This window comes from Limulus polyphemus, unplaced genomic scaffold, assembly GCF_000517525.1.
Source record: "Limulus polyphemus unplaced genomic scaffold, Limulus_polyphemus-2.1.2 Scaffold3368, whole genome shotgun sequence".
Lineage (NCBI taxonomy): Eukaryota > Metazoa > Arthropoda > Merostomata > Xiphosura > Limulidae > Limulus > Limulus polyphemus.
The window spans coordinates 75,997-94,332 of record NW_013668978.1 but is presented as its reverse complement, the minus strand read 5'-3'; the positions used below and the strand labels follow the sequence as shown (position 1 = coordinate 94,332).

The 18,336-nt window shown below is 35.0% G+C and overlaps 1 protein-coding gene across 5 annotated transcripts in view; it reads right to left on the bottom strand.

Moving 5' to 3' along the window:
• Positions 1 to 18,336, bottom strand: part of LOC111088227 — a 51,194-nt gene that overhangs the window by 29,923 nt on the left and 2,935 nt on the right. For 2 of the 5 annotated variants that reach the window (XM_022397685.1, XM_022397687.1), the window contains exons 2-6: positions 6,313 to 7,647; positions 5,207 to 5,291; positions 2,989 to 3,140; positions 2,498 to 2,540; positions 1,481 to 1,597 (exon numbers count right to left, since the gene is read on the bottom strand). In XM_022397685.1, coding sequence (XP_022253393.1) covers positions 1,481 to 1,597; positions 2,498 to 2,540; positions 2,989 to 3,140; positions 5,207 to 5,291; positions 6,313 to 6,499 — 584 coding nt within the window. In that variant the 5' untranslated portion in view covers positions 6,500 to 7,647. Of the gene's footprint in view, positions 1 to 1,480; positions 1,598 to 2,497; positions 2,541 to 2,988; positions 3,141 to 5,206; positions 5,292 to 6,312; positions 7,648 to 9,085; positions 9,096 to 16,804; positions 16,880 to 18,336 lie in introns of those variants that run through there. The other 3 variants (XM_022397684.1, XM_022397689.1, XM_022397688.1) reach the window with 3 other exon arrangements.

Sequence of the window (18,336 nt, the reverse complement as noted above, 5' to 3'; positions counted from 1 at the left end):
GCTAACTAATTTAAAAGTTATAGCATGAGAACTATAACATACACAAAATGATTACACGGTCAGTCCCAGAAGCTGAGTCTGTGCGGAAAGAGTTAAGGAAAAGATGATATATGGTACATGAGGCTAAAAGCTTGAAAGGTTGTTGAGACAAGGCATGTAGTACCAACTTAAAATTTCAATTAAGTGAAGGAAAAGACCATTTGGGAAGAAGGCTGGAAAGCACTGGGGAGTCAAAAACCATCAGATATTCAGGATGATTAAAAGTGAAGTATCTGTAAAGAGAAACTATGGACAGAGTGGCAGTATAAATTTATACACTCACACCCACATAGATACATATATACATATACACACACCCTAACACTAATGATAGAGGTGATTCCAACTCAAAAACTAAGATGCTGCTCCTGAAGAAAGAGACTGGAAAATCTAGTGTATTGAAGTTCCAAATCCATTTGTTGCAATGGGACCACTGAAGGGATAGCATGTGTCGTCCTCCCAAAAAATGAGAGATATTTGAGGGAAGCCCCAACCCTAGAGATAGAACATTCCTTGTAAGTAAGAGCCTGACTGCCCATTCCATAGATTGGATCTCTATGGGAGGTGGTTAAACCAGGCATAAAGCATGGTGAAAACTTGTACAACTCAGCAGAAGACATATGGTGCTGATACTAGACCAACGGCTAGATCCCTAAACTGCAGAACCTGATCCCTGTATACAAAACGTAGCTAAAGGCAAGATGAATTCACTAAGAGAATGTGGAGAAATTCCTCAGCAACCACAAACGTGGGCATCGACAGACATGGTGAAAAATACCAATGTAGGGTGAGAAAGGACTCTATGATGGACTCGGAAGAAACAAAGAACAGGTTGAGATGAGAAAAAACATAGATCTTCTGCGAATATTTCCTTGTCTCAGGCACAACAAATAAATAGGAATAAAATTCCAGAAGAACAGGACCAACTGTCTCTACCACCCCCCGTGATCAGTAATTCTGATAGCTGAGAAAAGATAATCCACTCCCCAATGGTCAGGAGGAGGTGGAAACACTACATAGTGAGAGGTGGAGAATGGAATAGAAAGACAAACCTTGATATCAGAACCCAAAGTGCCCATGGGTCTGCAGTGAAAGAATCCCATGTGTCTATCAATAATTGTAACCTCACTCTAACTGACTAATTAAAACTGTCACTGTTAAGTATCCAACAAGTCAGAAGGGAAACAATGTTACATTTTCAGAATTAAAAACATCACATTTAAAAGCCTGACTGCTCTGACCATATTTCTAGCTAAAGTTGTATGAAGATTTAGGTTAAAAAAAAAAATTATATATATAGTTTAAGCATATTCTCTATGCTAAAAAAGCTACTAACTGTCTATAGTTACTATTTACAAATAATATAAGCATTTAGATCTTTAAATCATCATTTTAATGTATATGAGATGAGAAAACATTCGTTATCCAATATGTACTTTACCTTGAAAAGCTGGAAACACCAGAAAAACTGGAAAAGTCAGAATTGAAACTACTCTGTTTATTATGTGTATCTCCCAAGGTCACTCGACGAGACTGAGGTAAGACAGAGTTTGCAAACCTGCAGATCAAGTCAGGATAAACTGTATCATATCATTAAAATATAGCAAGTTACAGACTCTAATAAACGAATTTAAACTACTATCAGGTAAAAGTGATATCCAGCCTGAGTACTAAACACTGATTCTATGATAACTTCACAAACAGAGATCTGGTGTAGCTGGTTAAAGCAACTATGGAAAACTATACAAACGATAAATAATGTACATTTCAAAAGTACATACGGAATTAGTTTCAGTATCTTTCTTATAAATTAAGACATTCAGACTCATCTTTCATTTGTTAATAACCACATAAACTTAAGTTTTGCAGAAAAAAATTATCTGGTTCTGTAAATCTTTCTAAAACTCTCCCAGTAAAACATTCTTGAAGTCAAAAACATTAAATAAAAAGAAGTTACTCCAAAAAAATTTGATTTTTAGGGCTCTACAGATGACTCACAAACTACAAAATGTTTGATCATTTGTGAAGCCCCTTGTGTGTGAGCAAGACTCTTTTACACAGAGGATCTGTTCATCATTGGTTCTTGCTAAAATCTTAGACTGGATGATGACATCACATTCTCCTAGAGAATGCTCAACTACACTTGATTTAATCGGAGATCTTATGTTAGCATGTTCTTCCACTTGCATTAACAATTTTGTTTTAGTGGATCCAATAAACCTGGGACAAGTAAATTTATAAATAACAAATGATAACTATAAAGCAGCAATTCATTCCTTAAACCTAAAGAAAGACTTTGGATAAGAGACATAGCATTGTAATACTTGATAAAGACAATTATTTTGCAAGAATGAAAAAACAGATTGATTTACATAACATATTTTAACTTCTTACATCCTAGGTATAAAAATGTATTTCATATTTTCATAACTACAAAGAACATTTAAATCATACTTGCCTATTGAATGCTGCATCTTGAAGAATGCCATCCAAATTCCGGGCTAGAAATGGAATTAAAAAAAAATCATAAAAATACATCCACAAAACATAAATTACTAGAAAAATGAGTAGTATTTATCGTTAACAATCCAACCTACAAAGTAAGCTGCTGCTGAAAATTTGGTCAGTATTTATCAGTAATAATCCAACCTACAAAATAAGCTGCTGCTGAAAACGTTAGGTTGGATTATTACTGATAAATACTGACCTAAAGTAAGCTGCTGCTGAAAATGTGGTCAGTATTTATCAGTAATAATCCAACCTACAAAGTAAGCTGCTGTTGAAAACGTGGTCAGTATTTATCGGTAAAATTCCAACCTACAAAGTAAGCTATGGATGAAAACATAGTCAGTATTTATTATTAACATTCCAACCTATAAAGTATGCTACTGCTAATAAGGTAAGGAATCTTCTCATACAAAGGATATCTTAATCACAGGTTTATTTTACCTTCAGCACCCAAATAAAGGTTATCATCACATAGCCCTTCAGGGAGATGTTCTCTGAAGAAATTAGGATTAGCTGAAGTGTTCTTTTTGGCAGCTTCAATTGGAGGTAAAACTGGTAACTCTTCTTCCACATCTTGAGCTTCACTTTCACATCTAAAATGCATATACTTGTTTAATGATTGAAATAATTAAGTTTATTGTTTTATCAACTTCAGAGTGTGGAAACTGGCTATGTCTGATTTTAACATGTACTGAACAAAAACATAAATTTGATGAGTCAAAAATTCTTGTCTTAAAATCCATAACTTCAACAGTTACAAAACCTTCCTACACATAGATGGATATAATACAGGTAGATCAACATTTGAGCTTAATCCAATGTGCACAAGCTAGAACTATTGAACAGATCTGTATTGGAAAAGGAATACTGATTATAATTTCAAATTTTCTATGTGTATCTTTATGAAACGTGGCAAGCTTTTAGTAAAATGTACAGGACTGTTGTAGACAAAATATTAGATGTGTTGAAAAATTATTTGTACTCAAGACATATTTGTGAATTGATGACTTCAGTCTAACTCAGACTTTGACAAGTTTGAGTACAAGGTTATGTTCATGTGACAAATAAAGATACTTTTATCCTTCGCACAGTTTACATATTATATTTGCATAGCCTATAGAACCTTGGAAATGCATATCTTCCAAGTTTTTCAGTATCCTTATATTGTATCTGGTATTTATTCTTCTCTACTATGAACTGTTGCTAAATCAGCAATGTAGGGAAAACAAATAGTTCATAACTCTGATATCAAATACATACCAGGTTGAATGGCACTCTGTAAAAGATCATGGCTTGTGCACTTTAACCCCCACCCAAGCTCATACAGTCAATATGTGTTACCTCAAGTTTTGTTACTCTACTAGTAATTCTTGAAACCTGGTAATATTAAGTAACTTTCTTGCTATTATCCTCACATTGAATATTTATTTTTATAACTTCAATAGCAAATAAATAAATATTTGATCAAAACTAACTGGAAAAGGTCCAGGGAAAATAGTGAGCTTTTGATTGGAGAACTGCACATCATGTGACACAATATACAACATTGGATAGTGTTGGCCTATGTTCCTTATTAGTTGTAGATTTTGGAAATACTTAAAATTTCACAGTTCCTGTTTAAATAAAACTTGAGCTTTCGAATTAACTGATCGAATTCAACACTTCAAAATAGGTAATTTTTAGTAAATCTTCAATAGCAAAAAATTAATTATTGTGTTAATCTTAAATTGTAATGCATTGGCTTGTAAGATGATATAATTTATTATTACTAACTTTAGGTACCTCAGTGGGCCACTGGAAAAATCAAGTTCCCTTTTTCTAAAAATACAGAGCAAATCGTGGTCCGACAAGCCAACATACAGTTTAATGTGTGCACAAAACTTAGATTTGAACAATATTAATCCATTACTAAGAAATCCATACTTTGTGAGATTTAACTGTGTAGATTTTCATAATGAACTCTGTACTATTCCTCCATATTATAAATGCTGCAAAACTGATATATTTCCATAGATCTGTATTTGATAATTATTGCAATATTATAATTACAGTACTAAAGATTTTGCACCTGTGATTGGTTAAAAATTTGGCCTTTTTTGAGCAAAAATAAAGAAAAATGAGAATAAAAACGAATGTTTTATAAGTTCATGGGTGTCACTTGAAGGCCTGAATTTATCCTAAATATTTTTAAAAAAAATTCCAATACACAAAACATAAATAGTAGGGCATATATCTGTTAATTTTGAATAAAATACCTTTAAGTATCTTGTGTGGAAAACTAGAATACTTATATTCAAATAATTATAGAACACTATCTTTTGTTGCTAAAATCCGGCTGTGTTACTAAATACTATATATCTTGTTTATTTGTTTGAATTTTGCACAAAGCTACTTGAGGGCTATCTCCTTTAGAAGTGATAGACTAAAGGAAAGACAAGTCAACACCACCACCACCAACGTTTGGGCTACTCTTTACCTATGAACAATGGGATTGATCATCACTTTATAAAGCCTTATAGTTAAAAGGGGTGAGCAGGTTCGGTGATGGGATTCAAACCTGTAACCCACTAACCGTGAATTGAGTACCCTAACCACTTGGCCATGCCAATCTGTTGCATACCTTTTCCAGTTCTTGTTACCTAAATACAGATAAGTATACCTGTTTTCCTCTTCACTACCAGAGTGTAATGAGTTTATCCACTCCTGAACAGTTACTGGAGACTTCTGAGATGGAGTCGTTGGTTCTGAGGAAGGAAAACAACATGCTAAAAAACATTTGATAACATCTAACCTGGTGGGAAAATGAATAAACTTCAAGCCTTAACCTATTGCAAACACAATAAACAAGAAGTTGCAGGAACAACTGAATTAATATTTAAAGAGATAAAAGTTATAGAACAAAAACACTTAACTAATTATCATTGCAATATATTAAGTTATTTAGATTTTTTTTCAAACGTGTTAAAATATTAATTAACACTAACAATAACAGTTCCAAGTTCACCCCTACATCCAACAAAGAAAAGTCTACCTACTTAAACTATATAAGATTTACCTATTTTAGTTATTCTACAAGCTGTCTAATATCCTAAATATGTTTGGATACAATTATACAATTCATAATGGTATTTTCTAATATGTAGAAATTTCCCACACGGTCAGTTCAGGAGTTTCACACAGTACGTCAAAAATGTTGCTATCTTTACACAGTCTGTCTGAAAGGAGGCAACTATTTTCACAGTATTTCAAAAAGGAGTCAACTATTTTAACACAGTCTGTCAAAAAGGAGATGACTATCTTCACACAGTCTGTCCAAATGGAGTTGACTATCTTTACACAATCTGTCTGAAAGGAGTCAACTATTTTCACACAGTCTGTCCAAATGGAGTTGACTATCTTCACACAGTCTGTCCAAATGGATTTGACTATCTTCACACAGTCTGTCCAAATGGATTTGACTATCTTCACACAGTCTGTCCAAATGGATTTGACTATCTTCACACAGTCTGTCCAAGAGTTGACCAGCTGCACTACAGAATGAGTACAGCATGTTTTACACTCTTACGGTAGTTCAAGAAGGTAAAGCACACTAAAATACAAGTATGTTATGTGTTACACTCCTAAGTAGGTGTGTACACACATCCTTGTTGTCTAGATTACCTGTGGTTTCTATAACCGGATTTTAATGTGAAGAGTAACTTTGTTACAATACTATTTACACATGCTTTCAAAATAAGCTGTTGATACTACACTTGTATGACTCACCAATGGAAAGTCTTTCAACATCAATTTTCAGTTCTTCAGCGGGTTTTTGATAGATGTTTCTTTGTTGAGCAGTGCTGCCATGTTCTCCTGTAATGCATGCTATGCTTTCTGTTTCACTCTGTTTGGTGGACAAATGATTCTCCTGGTCACTTTCATCATCATTGTTCTTAACCAATCTCTTCTTCATATCCAAAACCTGTCCTGCTACAGATGTTCCTTACCAGATGGTATTACGCTCTCAAAACTCAGGAAGCAATTCAAGATTTAGAAGTCACATATGTATATGTATTTCACTCACATTCCATTTTAACTTTGTGATGATTAATGTAGACTTGGCAATTGTCTTCCCCTCAGATCTCAGAAACAATAAATGTTTATATTTCATTCAAATTGTTTTATTTTTGTGATGACTTAGGCTGTTTAAAAGATTGTCTTCTCCCATTTCTCAGAAATCATGTGTGTATATATATATATTTCATTCACTCACACTTCATTTGAACTTTTTCATGACTAAGGCTGACTTATGCACTCTAACCTTAGAAACTGAATCTATGTACACTTTGCTCAAACTCGATTTTATTGTCGCCGAACTGGAAGTTTTCACATGCATATGAAATACTATTTCCTTTCTTCTCACTTCTTCAAATTTTTAATAAAAAAAAACAGAAGTATAAATGATTTAAAGTATAAAATAAAGGTTGAAGTCAACACATAACAGTGACTAATACAATGTCACTTAACTAGAAATGACTAGTCCATATCTTTTTAACCACATTTAATTTTAAAAGATTCTATTTTGATTTTATGCACTATGAACAAAACTTTGTTCCTCTTCACTCCTCCACTTAACTGTTTCTAACACAAAGAGTGCATCCAGTGTAAGGAAGACATATGGATATAATTTTGGAATGCTATTTCTGTTTTTGGTCCTTTTCATTCCGTTTGGACCAATACACTACTACCCTCCTAAGGGCACTTAGACATATATTTTAATTTTGATTATTTTAAATTAAAAATCTTTTTTTGACTTCTTTCTGTCATTACAGGCTTTCCAACCTTACCTTACAGACTAGTTTGTTAATGTTTCTGAGGTTATAAACACTGAGTCTTTCAGAGCCTATTTTAACAAGTAAAATGCTTCATTTCCCAAAAGAAATGGTGGATGAATTTTGATGCTCGTTCATTTCTTTGTTGAGTTGAAAACATTTTGTTTCAGGTTCTAGTGATCAAACTTTTGTTTCCTTGAGATGTAAACTTTATACTGCTACTGATATCTTGTTTATTAATTTCATATGGAGTAGTGAGAATCCACAATATCGACAGTCACAGCGAATCCTGAAAGTAATATATGCATAATGACACCTTCTAAACAATCTAGGCTAACTTCTAACCACACTACAGAATAAGCATATTTCAAAACTATTATTAGAAAAACATCAGTGTTAAGCCTATTATATTTTTTAACACTGCATTCTTTATCTAGTCCATAGGAATTTTCAAGAATTATAAAAAAAGTGTATAATGACAATATTCCAACCATACTATATTTACCATACAAATTGCCAGTGACACAGAGCTCTTCAAGCCAGTTGGGATATAAAAAACACTGCAATGGTCAGAAACAATATTTATACAAGTCATCTGTTACAATAGGAACCGTTATGGTGTGAATGGCTTTTTGAAGCTGGTGAAGGATTATAATAATTTTGTCATAAGTATTAGGGATATTATATATTATTGTATACTCTCCTAATTCTTAAAAATCCCTAAGGGACAATATAAAGAATGCAGTGTCAAAAAACAAAATATTATAATAATGCTTTATCAGCTAGGAAAACTTGTTCACAACATAATTGTTTTTGTATAAAATAAGACAGTTATATTTTTCTAACAAGATGATTACTTATGGAATAAGTCAATCAGCAGCAGCACTATAAAAGAGTTTAAGGAATCAACAACAACCTGATTAATAAAAGGTGGATTTAAATTTTTCATTTTTCTTTTCAAGTTCTTCCCTCCACAATTACAAACAACTCTAAAAGCCATTCACCCTGTAAGCAAAATAAAACTGTCTTAAATTGGAGACCAATCTGTCTTCTTCAAATCTCAAAGTTGTGTTCTCATGTCCTATCACCTTCAGAATGTAACACACAGAAATCAGAAGCCTTTATCCTATCAAACCCCCCAATTAATCTTGTAAAATAAAATAAAATAAAACAGCTTCTTACCCCTTCAAGATATCTCCATAAAATAACCCATCCATTCTCAGAAACATTCTAGTAGCCATCCGTTGAACCCTTTTTAATAATTTAACTCCCTTCTTAGATAAGGAAACCAAAAGCATACACAGTATTTTAAGTGAGGCCTAACTAGTGTTTTGTATAGAAACAATTACTTCTTTTGACTTGAATCATTATGCCTATAGAGACACCCTATAATTCTATTAGCTTTACTACCAGAACACAGCATGCTTTGAGGCCTTGTGTGGCTTATCTGCCACTATACCAAGATCCTACTGAGTTGGGTCTTATCCAATTTTTATTATAATTAAAGGTAATTTATTTAAATATTTGATCAACTAAAAAACTGGTCAAAGTAATTCTATAATACCTAAACATCTTCAATACAGCTAGGAATACTCAATAGTTTAATATCACTGGAATATTTTACTAATGAGGCATTTCACAAGTAACAAGGGTCTACTATGATTGGAACCATTAACAACAACCTCCTGCTTTCTACCATCCAACCACCCTGTAATCCAAATGCTAACATTTTCTTCCACTGCAAATGTATTTCTGATAGGTATTCACCTCCTCTCAAACAAAGCTATCTCAATTCTTGTTTGCTCTCTAAGCATTGCTAAAAAAATTTTTGCAACCAGTGCACCAGTTTCACACCATTTCAGAACATGTATATATCATGTGACTACTCTCCACCAATACTCTCTGCTATTCCCACTCAGTCCTCACTTTTAAGAATTGGCAGGGATTAACATAAAAACACCAGCAGTGGGGAGCATGTGAGAGGAGGAAATTACCTATCAGAAATATATTTTCAATGTAAGAAAATGTTAACTTCCAAAACAGAGGGGCCAATTTAGGTGCACAAATATCAAACCAAGTGGAAAGCGACAACCCAGAATGAATGGGTGTGCTATAAGAAGAAAATGACGCACACCTATGGGGTACTGCACTACTCCTGGAATACGTATGCTTTTCGCACAGGAAACAGAAAAGTAACACAAAATGTACGGAATTGAAAATACTGGCACAATTGAACACGATAATGATTTGTACAGCATTGGACAAGTGATGGTATTGATGTATGTTCTGAAAAACATATATGTTTCCTTTGTCACAGGACTGTCCCTGATATTGTACCTGTGTTACAAACCTAGTCAGATATTGCTTGCAGCGAACCACACATGTGGATGTTGGATAGGTGCAAGCTGTAGCAAGATGTAACAGAATGAGCTAGGTAACTACCCAACCTCAACCTGACAGATGATGACCCATACCCCGTCCTCAGCATTGGTAGGTTGGGGAAGAGAAAAACCGGTGTAACAAGTGGCTAGGATACAAGGACTGTGTAATCTATTCATGATGACATCAACTGACTTAGTTATTTTGTCATATGTGGTCCATCCAGGAAATAAACATCCACGGGAAATGCAAGTAGGTATCCTCAGCTGATGAAGTGATATCGACCAGTGTGGTCCACCTGGGCAAAAACATCCAGGGGAAACACAGATAAAAGTGGATGAAGTTATTTTGTCTAGTGAGGTCCACCAGGGCAAAACATCCAGAGAAAATGCAAGTAAGGATGGTGCCATGTTTGTTATTATGAATTGATGAAGTTATATTAGCTAGTGTGGTCCACCTGGGCAAAAAACAACCAGGGGAAATGCATCATCAATGGGTAAAGTTAGTTTGCCTAGTGTAGTCCACCTGAGCAAAAACCTCCGAAGGAAACGCAGCATAAATTTGGTAAGTCATTTTGTCCAGTGCAGTACACCTGGGCAAAAAATCTCCAAGTGAAATGCATTATCAATTGAAGAAGTTACTTTGTCTAGAAGTAGTTTAACCAGCCTCGCCCTCTTCTCGCTGAGAGGATAAACATGAGTAAAGTAAATATTGAAAGCACTCAGGACGAAGCCTCCATGGTCCACCATCCCAGTGACTGGAAATGGTAAAGACTCTCATGCTCCAATAGAAGAAACATGCAGTGGGGAGTCCAGAGGAGCATCACACAGGAGACTGTGCAATGGATGACTGCAATTCCCTATTTTGAAAAGCAGACTGACCCAGATTTATGCAAAGGACCAGCAGAAATATCCTTCTGCTTTACTCATGAAGTCCATGAGTGATGGTCTATCATAGATTGAAATCGAATGATACCTAGTACATATATATATATATATATATATCACTGCATAAGTGGCCAGTGTTCTTACAGAAATACCCCATCTGTACAGTAAGCATTTTATAGTTACTCTATAAACTAGTGCTGGTTTGAGGCAAAGCATACCTGACCAGGCAACACCCAACACAAGATGGGATCCGTAAAATAAATGTTGCGATTAGAGAAGCTGAAGACATAAAACAAAAGAAAGTGGTCAGACTTAACCCAGTCAAAAGTGAACTTATGTGTATAGAATCACCACAGGAGGTCGCGGATATCCACTAGGGGAAGATACAGCCAGGTCAGACAGATAAGGAGTGACAAAGTATCAGGAGTAGTCCACATTATGGCCTAAATTATCTCTTCCAAAGGAAGTCAAGGTGCTGCAGCTATGGACATAGTGATGTAATGAATCTGATGAAAGAACATTGTGGAGATTGTGACATTCCATGGATAAATCCAAACACACCAGCATAACGAGTAAACAAACCCAACAGGGGACAGAGTACAGGAAATGGATGGGTTCCAGAGAATAAAAGGTCAGAAATCATGAAAGGGGCAGTATGTATCATACATCTTTTTAAGGAGTAAACCAGCCAAGGAAACAAAACAGAAATGGGAGGCCAGGTGGGGGAAACAAAAAGTGAGGAAATGGGTGTGAAAGTCAAACCACTTAAACTGACAGCATTTGTCCTAGGAAGAAAGGACTGGTCAGGATAGAGGATGACATAAGAGGAATGGTAAAGGATATGGGTAACATTGAAGATATAAATATCTGAATGAAGATGACTGCAAGCAAGGAGGGGAAGGAAATTAGACACGAGGGAGAGAAGGTAGATGAAACAGGAAGACAAAGGTCTAAATGGAAGATGAGAAAGGGCATAAAGGACAACAATTAGAACCCAACAGGCAATTCAAAGGAACAGAAAAGGGGGGAAAGGACAGGGGAAGACAAAACCAGATGAAAAATCGAGAAATGGAAGGAAGTTGACATGGCTGCCTGATAGCTAGACACAAACGAAGTGGACAAGCCTCTTTCAAATAACCAGGTGAAGAATAGGAAAAGAAGAGTAAAATAAGGGTGGAAAGGACATAATCCACAGCAAAGAGAACAAAGTCAGAAGGTATACTATATTCCATAATAAATTGAAATGGAAGAAGGTCTAATGGATCGGGAAAGGAAATATGCAACATGTGGAGTCAGTCCCTGGATTGAGACAATGGACCTGACAAAGGCCATGCACGAAGACAGAGTGGTAACATCTGTGTAATGAGGAACCACTCCTTGAGGAGAATCTTGATGGCAGAAGATAATCGATCATCACCGGATTTTGGGAGCCAAGAAAAGGCAAGCAAAGACCACAAAGTGGTGACTGTGGGCCCAGAAAGCACAGAGACCTGGAACTAGTACCTCTGACTCAGTGATATAAGTAACCACTGTAGAGATGTTAGAATGTACTATAACCACTATCTCCTGTTTGAGAGGGGGGAAGTGGGACAAAGCTCGACAAATTACCAAAAACTTGAAAAACATGACATGGAAAGAAGACTCAGTGATCGACCAGGGACTAGAAATCGCCCGAGAGTAGAAGTAAGAGCCCCAACTCTCTAAAGATGAGTACGTGAACAGATGTAAATCTGGACGAAGTGGAGTAAATAGAACTCCCACCTTGGTCTAAACTCTGTCTAACCACCAAGTCAGGTATCTGAGACGTTCCACTGATCAAGGGGTGTCCACCGAAGAGAACTCAAATGAGCCTGACCACGAGAAAGAGAGCTTCCAAGAAAGCCCATATCTCCAAAGAGATCGAACATTTCGAGCCATAAGAAAAGGTGAGGGACGTGTGAACTGCTCACTCCCAACCCAAAGAAAAAAGAGGAGAAGGCAGAGCCCAAATGAGGTTGGAAACAAGATCCCCCCCAAATGGGATATTAAAGGGGGGTAAGAACGGACTTCCACCCTGTCATCAGGAATCCCACTTGTTCTACACCCTGTAGGAGTAGAGGAGTGTAGTCTCTGAACTGTGAAAAGGAGGAAGCAAGCAGAAGCAGTCATCCTCAGAAGGAAGAGTGTAAAAACTCATTGAAGGAATATGTCAGGCAAGAGTGTGTCCTCCCCATCAAAACACTTGAAGAGTCAAGGTTAGTCTGAAAGTTAGGGCTCTGAACTGGAAAATTTGATACAGAGCAATAAATAAATAAATATCAATGAAGTAGGCACTGTGGAGAAGAACACTGAATTGTAGAAGAAAATGAGGCTTCTGGGATCATGAATGTATGAAAAGGAGCCAAATCCCAGCTCATCCCTATGAATGGTAAAAAAACACATCAGTGTTCCAACAAAGCAAAAATTTCAAGTCACACACTAACAAAAAATTAGTATGATAAGGCTCACAGCAAACATTTATGAAAAAGAAAATTCAGATAGAACAACAAATTAGATAGTAGTAGTAGTAGTAAAGATATGTAATGTATAAACTAACAAAATGTACCCAATTAATAAATGACTAATAAAAAACAAATGGACAAACCATTGAAATTTATCTAGTCAATGAAATATGTAATAAGAATAAACATGCTAACCAACTAACATTACTTAGAAAACATATCAATATCTAAGTTACCAGTCATTGAAATTAACCTAAACGACAAAGGACATATAAGTGAGTCCTCTACTGAGGAAAATTATGATGATAACAGTTAACATTGACAAAAAATTATTCAAATAGAACAATGAATTACCTGTTACTAGTAGTAATGATATGTAAGGTACAAACTATCTAAACATACCTAGTTGACAAAGTACTTAGAAATATGAAAAGGACAAACCATCTAAATGCACCTAGACCACAAAGTATGTAATAATAACGAATGTGCAAGTCAACAAAAATTACCTAAAAAACACAGTATTAATCAATATCTAACCCATAATTCCTCTAAATTAACCTAGGCGACACTGGACGCTTAATTGAGTCCTACAATGATGAAAATGGGGATAAAAAGGCACATAGTTAGCAATGATGAAAAACAAATTACTCAAACAGGATAACAGATTAGATGTTATTAGTATCTAAACATGCCTAGGTAATGAACTAACAAAACTATGAAATTTTAACAAACGTGCAAAACAAATAAACTGACCAAAAATATAGAGTAATAATCAGCATCTAACTTACAATTCATCTGAAGTAACTTAGATGACAAATTAAACATAAAAATCTAACTTACCAAAGTCCGAGCACTGATGACGTGAAATATGTAATTCTCCCATGTGTACAAAAGCCACACAAAGGGCATCTAAACTGTGTCTACCACAGGTATTATGGTAGTTCTTATATTCAGGTAAGACTTGAGGTTAAAGCTCTCACCCACTAATTTGATTCCAATGTATAACAAAACATTAAATGTCACATTTCATCCTTTATGGACTCTACTCAGAGGTTGCTAAATGAAGTTCTAGATTGCATTGTCCTGATACTGTGTGAACTATGTAACATTGTCCTGATACTGTATGAACTGTGTAGCATTGTCCTGATACTGTATGAACTATGTAACATTGTCCTGATACTTATGAACTGTGTAGCATTGTCCTGATACTATATGAACTATGTAACATTGTCCTGATACTGTATGAACTGTGTAGCATTGTCCTGATACTGTATGAACTCTGTAACATTGTCCTGATATTGTATGAACTATGTAACATTGTCCTGATACTGTATGAACTATGTAACATTGTCCTGATACTGTATGAACTATGTAACATTGTCCTGATACTGTATGAACTATGTAACATTGTTCTGATACTGTATGAACTATGTAACCTAGAAACATATTTATGTTTTATTAATGATTTGTTTAAAGTATATTATTTTATTACATGTATAATAGTATAATTACAGAATTACATGATTTTGATGGGATTAGTCAACTTGCAATGTTATTGTTTCATTTTTGTATTGGGAAAGTATCTTCAACGATCTTGTACAACTTGAAGGATAAATTGTTTTTGTTCTTCTTTCTTTGTTAAGATGTGGTCATCAACAAGGACCACATCACTTTCAGAATTGTTATGTACAAAAAGCATGTGTCGAACTGTCTGTAATGCTTCACTGTAGTCCTGTCTAAGTTCACATGACTGAAAGTTATAATAAAAAAAATCCATATGGAATTTTGAAGTACCTGTTGTGTTTTTTGTGACAAAATTCTAAATTGACATGTCCTCAGACTTCCTGATATTTAGCTGGATGTACTCTGAAGGTTCATCCATGTCTTCTATTCTCATTTAACACCTTTACCATCACTCATTTTGTTTCTGTGAATACAGTTGAATGCCAATCCAATGAGTTTCTTATTAAGATACCTTAGATGTTCCACAAGATTTTGACAGGGAGATTTTTAAAGAGCAGAATTCACCTTCTTATACTTGAGAAGACACCATAGAAAGTTGAAATATATGCAAGAAACAGAAATGGCATCAGGAGCAGTGAACCATACCTTAAGATAGAATCAATCAACAAAGATGCAGACATCACAGAGTCATCTTTCCTCATGACTAGTGAGTTTAAACTATCTCATAAACATCCAGATCTTGATGGAATGTAATGCCTTGGCCATCCACTGTGCTTGATTCAGTGCTCCAGCTACTGTAAATTGCACTCCATGAGGAGGGATACCTCTAAGAAAATTCATGGCTAGTTGAAGAATCTCTTGATAAGTGTATCTAGGTTGACTGACCTGAAGGTGTCTTGTAGCAAACTCAGAGGCACTGTTTTTAACTTCCTCTGTGTCTTCTACTACTTCATCATGGTCAGCTGCAGTTTCATAACTGGACTAGTCCACGTATTCCCAAGATTGCTGAAATCAGTTACAAACTGTAATATCAGGACCAGAGGAAAGCCCATACAGTATTCTTTTTTTATCTTTATTCCAACAGCACACGTTCCATTTCTCTGGACAGTGTTGCTTGCTGTTGTGTCAAAGCAAACTGTCTTTATACAATCAATGATTCCCTTCTCTTCCAGCAAAGGTATCAGAGCGAATACTTAAGCCTCTCAAATGCTAGAAATCAAATTTGCAATATCTACGACTTGATTTACCTTTATTCCAGGCAATATCACCGACAGACATTCCAGGAACTTGCTGTCCCAGTGAACACAAGTGAAACTGTTGGTTGGAGTTGTTGTTGAGTTCTTTGGATCGAGAAAGGTTGATGGTTATCTCTTGTACATCATGACCAATGCTTTAAGGAAAAATGTTATATTTTTCTCACTCAACTAGGCTCTGTCTGTAACTGCTTCTAAATTGGGAGTTATAACATTTCTTCTTGCCATCTTTTTTAGGATTAGAAGATAATGATTCTCTATTTACCCCTCTATTCTCATCATTGTTATTTGTACTGTATACACCAACCTCATCATAACTGTTGTAGGATGATTCCCAACAACTGACAGTTTCATTTAGTCTGCTGTTCCTGCTATACATGCTGTTTTCTGTCCATACTTGCCTTACTTCTTTTCTTAGCCCTTAAATTCTTTAAAGAAAGAACCTTATTTACGTAAAAGATCATTCAGCTTACTGAAAAACTATCTTTCATTAGGTTGCCATCTTCCAGTTTTCATTTTAAAATTTTTATTTAGCTTTGTCTGTTTTTCAAAAATCCTTTCCATTTTGATAATTGCATGATGTTCTTGAAGAATTGGAATGGAATGTTCTTGAACATTCTGAACAATGTGGAATACTTTGAAATATTCCAGAGTATGCTACAATATTCCAAAATGTGCTAGAATATTGCATAATACTATGGTAGAACATTCCAAAATAATCTAGAACCTTCCTAAATTATTTAGAATATTCTGGAGCATTCTCGAACATGCATATATAATGCGAGCTACAAAGTAAAATGTCAATTTCCTTGAGTAACCCCTAAATGTTAATCAATATAGATATAAGTTGATGTCAATTACTGCTTTATATATTGGAACAAAATGAGGGGTTGAGATTGTTATAAGTCAAAACTTCGAAAATAAGGACCACACAGATGGGTATAAAAACCAGGTGTGTGAAGTGTACATGCTGAAAAACTTACCACAGATCCCCTGAGAAGAAGAACATTTCTTTGCCAAAGAGAATGTCAAGGCGGCACAGCAACTGGTGGAAGGTGCTGGAAAAAGGAAGTCAAGTGTCTACTCATTGATTAAATTCTTCCTCTGAAACATGGTCATGTGAAAAGAAGAAGAAATCCCTAGCTGAATATATGAAACAAGCTCCCTTCAAATTAAAGCCTGTACCTCCAAGGCAGATAAAATTGAACTCTATTCCTGGGAAGTTGTTACTTACATTAATTGCAAATTCATACTATGATTTTTTGTAATTTGGTAAAAAGAAATAAATCCAAAACAAAAAATTGTGGAAATAAGCGAATGCAAACATAGTAAAAGAAAACTGTTGGAAAAAAAAATTAAATGGCAAAGAAGCTCGTTCATAAACGGTAGCCACATGTCAAAACAATACTGTGCAAATCAAGAAAGTGAGGATTGAGGAGGAATAGCAGAGGAAGCTATCTGCACTAGTATAGATGGAATAATGCTATTGGTGGAGAGTATTCACATGATATCTACATATACTGAAATGGCACAAAACTGATGGGTATAAAGACTGTTCCACCAATTTAAATTATTTTTAAGCAATGCTTAGAGGGGACAGACGAGGATCGAGAGTTGTGTGTAAGAGGAGGTAAGACAGTTTTGGAAAAATAGTCTTTACTCAACACATACTAATTTGATTTTCTTAGCTAATCTATAGTGTGATACCTTATCAAAAGCTTTTTGAATATCTATGCATACTTAAGTCCACACCCTTTCCACAGTCTTGTGACGTAAGGAACATCCACACACACACAAAAAAAGTTGAATTAGTAAGCCAAGTTTCTCTCTTTCATGAGTCCATGTTGGCTTTCATTTATAACAATACACTTCACTAAATCATTTTGTAAAGCTTTCTTTATCTAGGCCTATAACTAACTATAACTAACTGGCCTATAATTTCCAGGATGGCACTTTAAAAAATTGGAGTAATATTCCTGTCCACTTTCTAATGACTTACCAAAAAATTCTTAATCTCTCTGTCTATCTATTTATCCCTAAGTAATTAATGTCCACATGGTTCAGGTCAATTACATTCCCTATAAAATGCTCAGTCAGGAATACTGATAACATCCTCTCATGTAGAAATGGAAAAAAAATGTTTATAAGCATAATTAGTAAAGTTTATTAATGACATTAAACTATTTAGTATTCCTAAGTGTGTTTAGAATGTTGAGGTATTACAGAATGACTAAGATCAATTGGTAAGTTAAATATCAAATATTTAATAAATGCCATCTGGATTATCATAATTTAGATCATGTGTTCAATATAGATTGGAACCAAATCAATAGTTATAAGTATACAGACATCATGATAATGGACATAGTGCCTATAAAGTTCCAACTTTGGTTTTGTATTCACCTTTAATTTTCAACTCAGTCATCAACTGCTGTGTCAAAGGCAACAAACTATACACCTGGAAAAAAGTTAAGCACCCCCGTGTTTTTTTCAAGTGATTCAGAATCGACGTTCT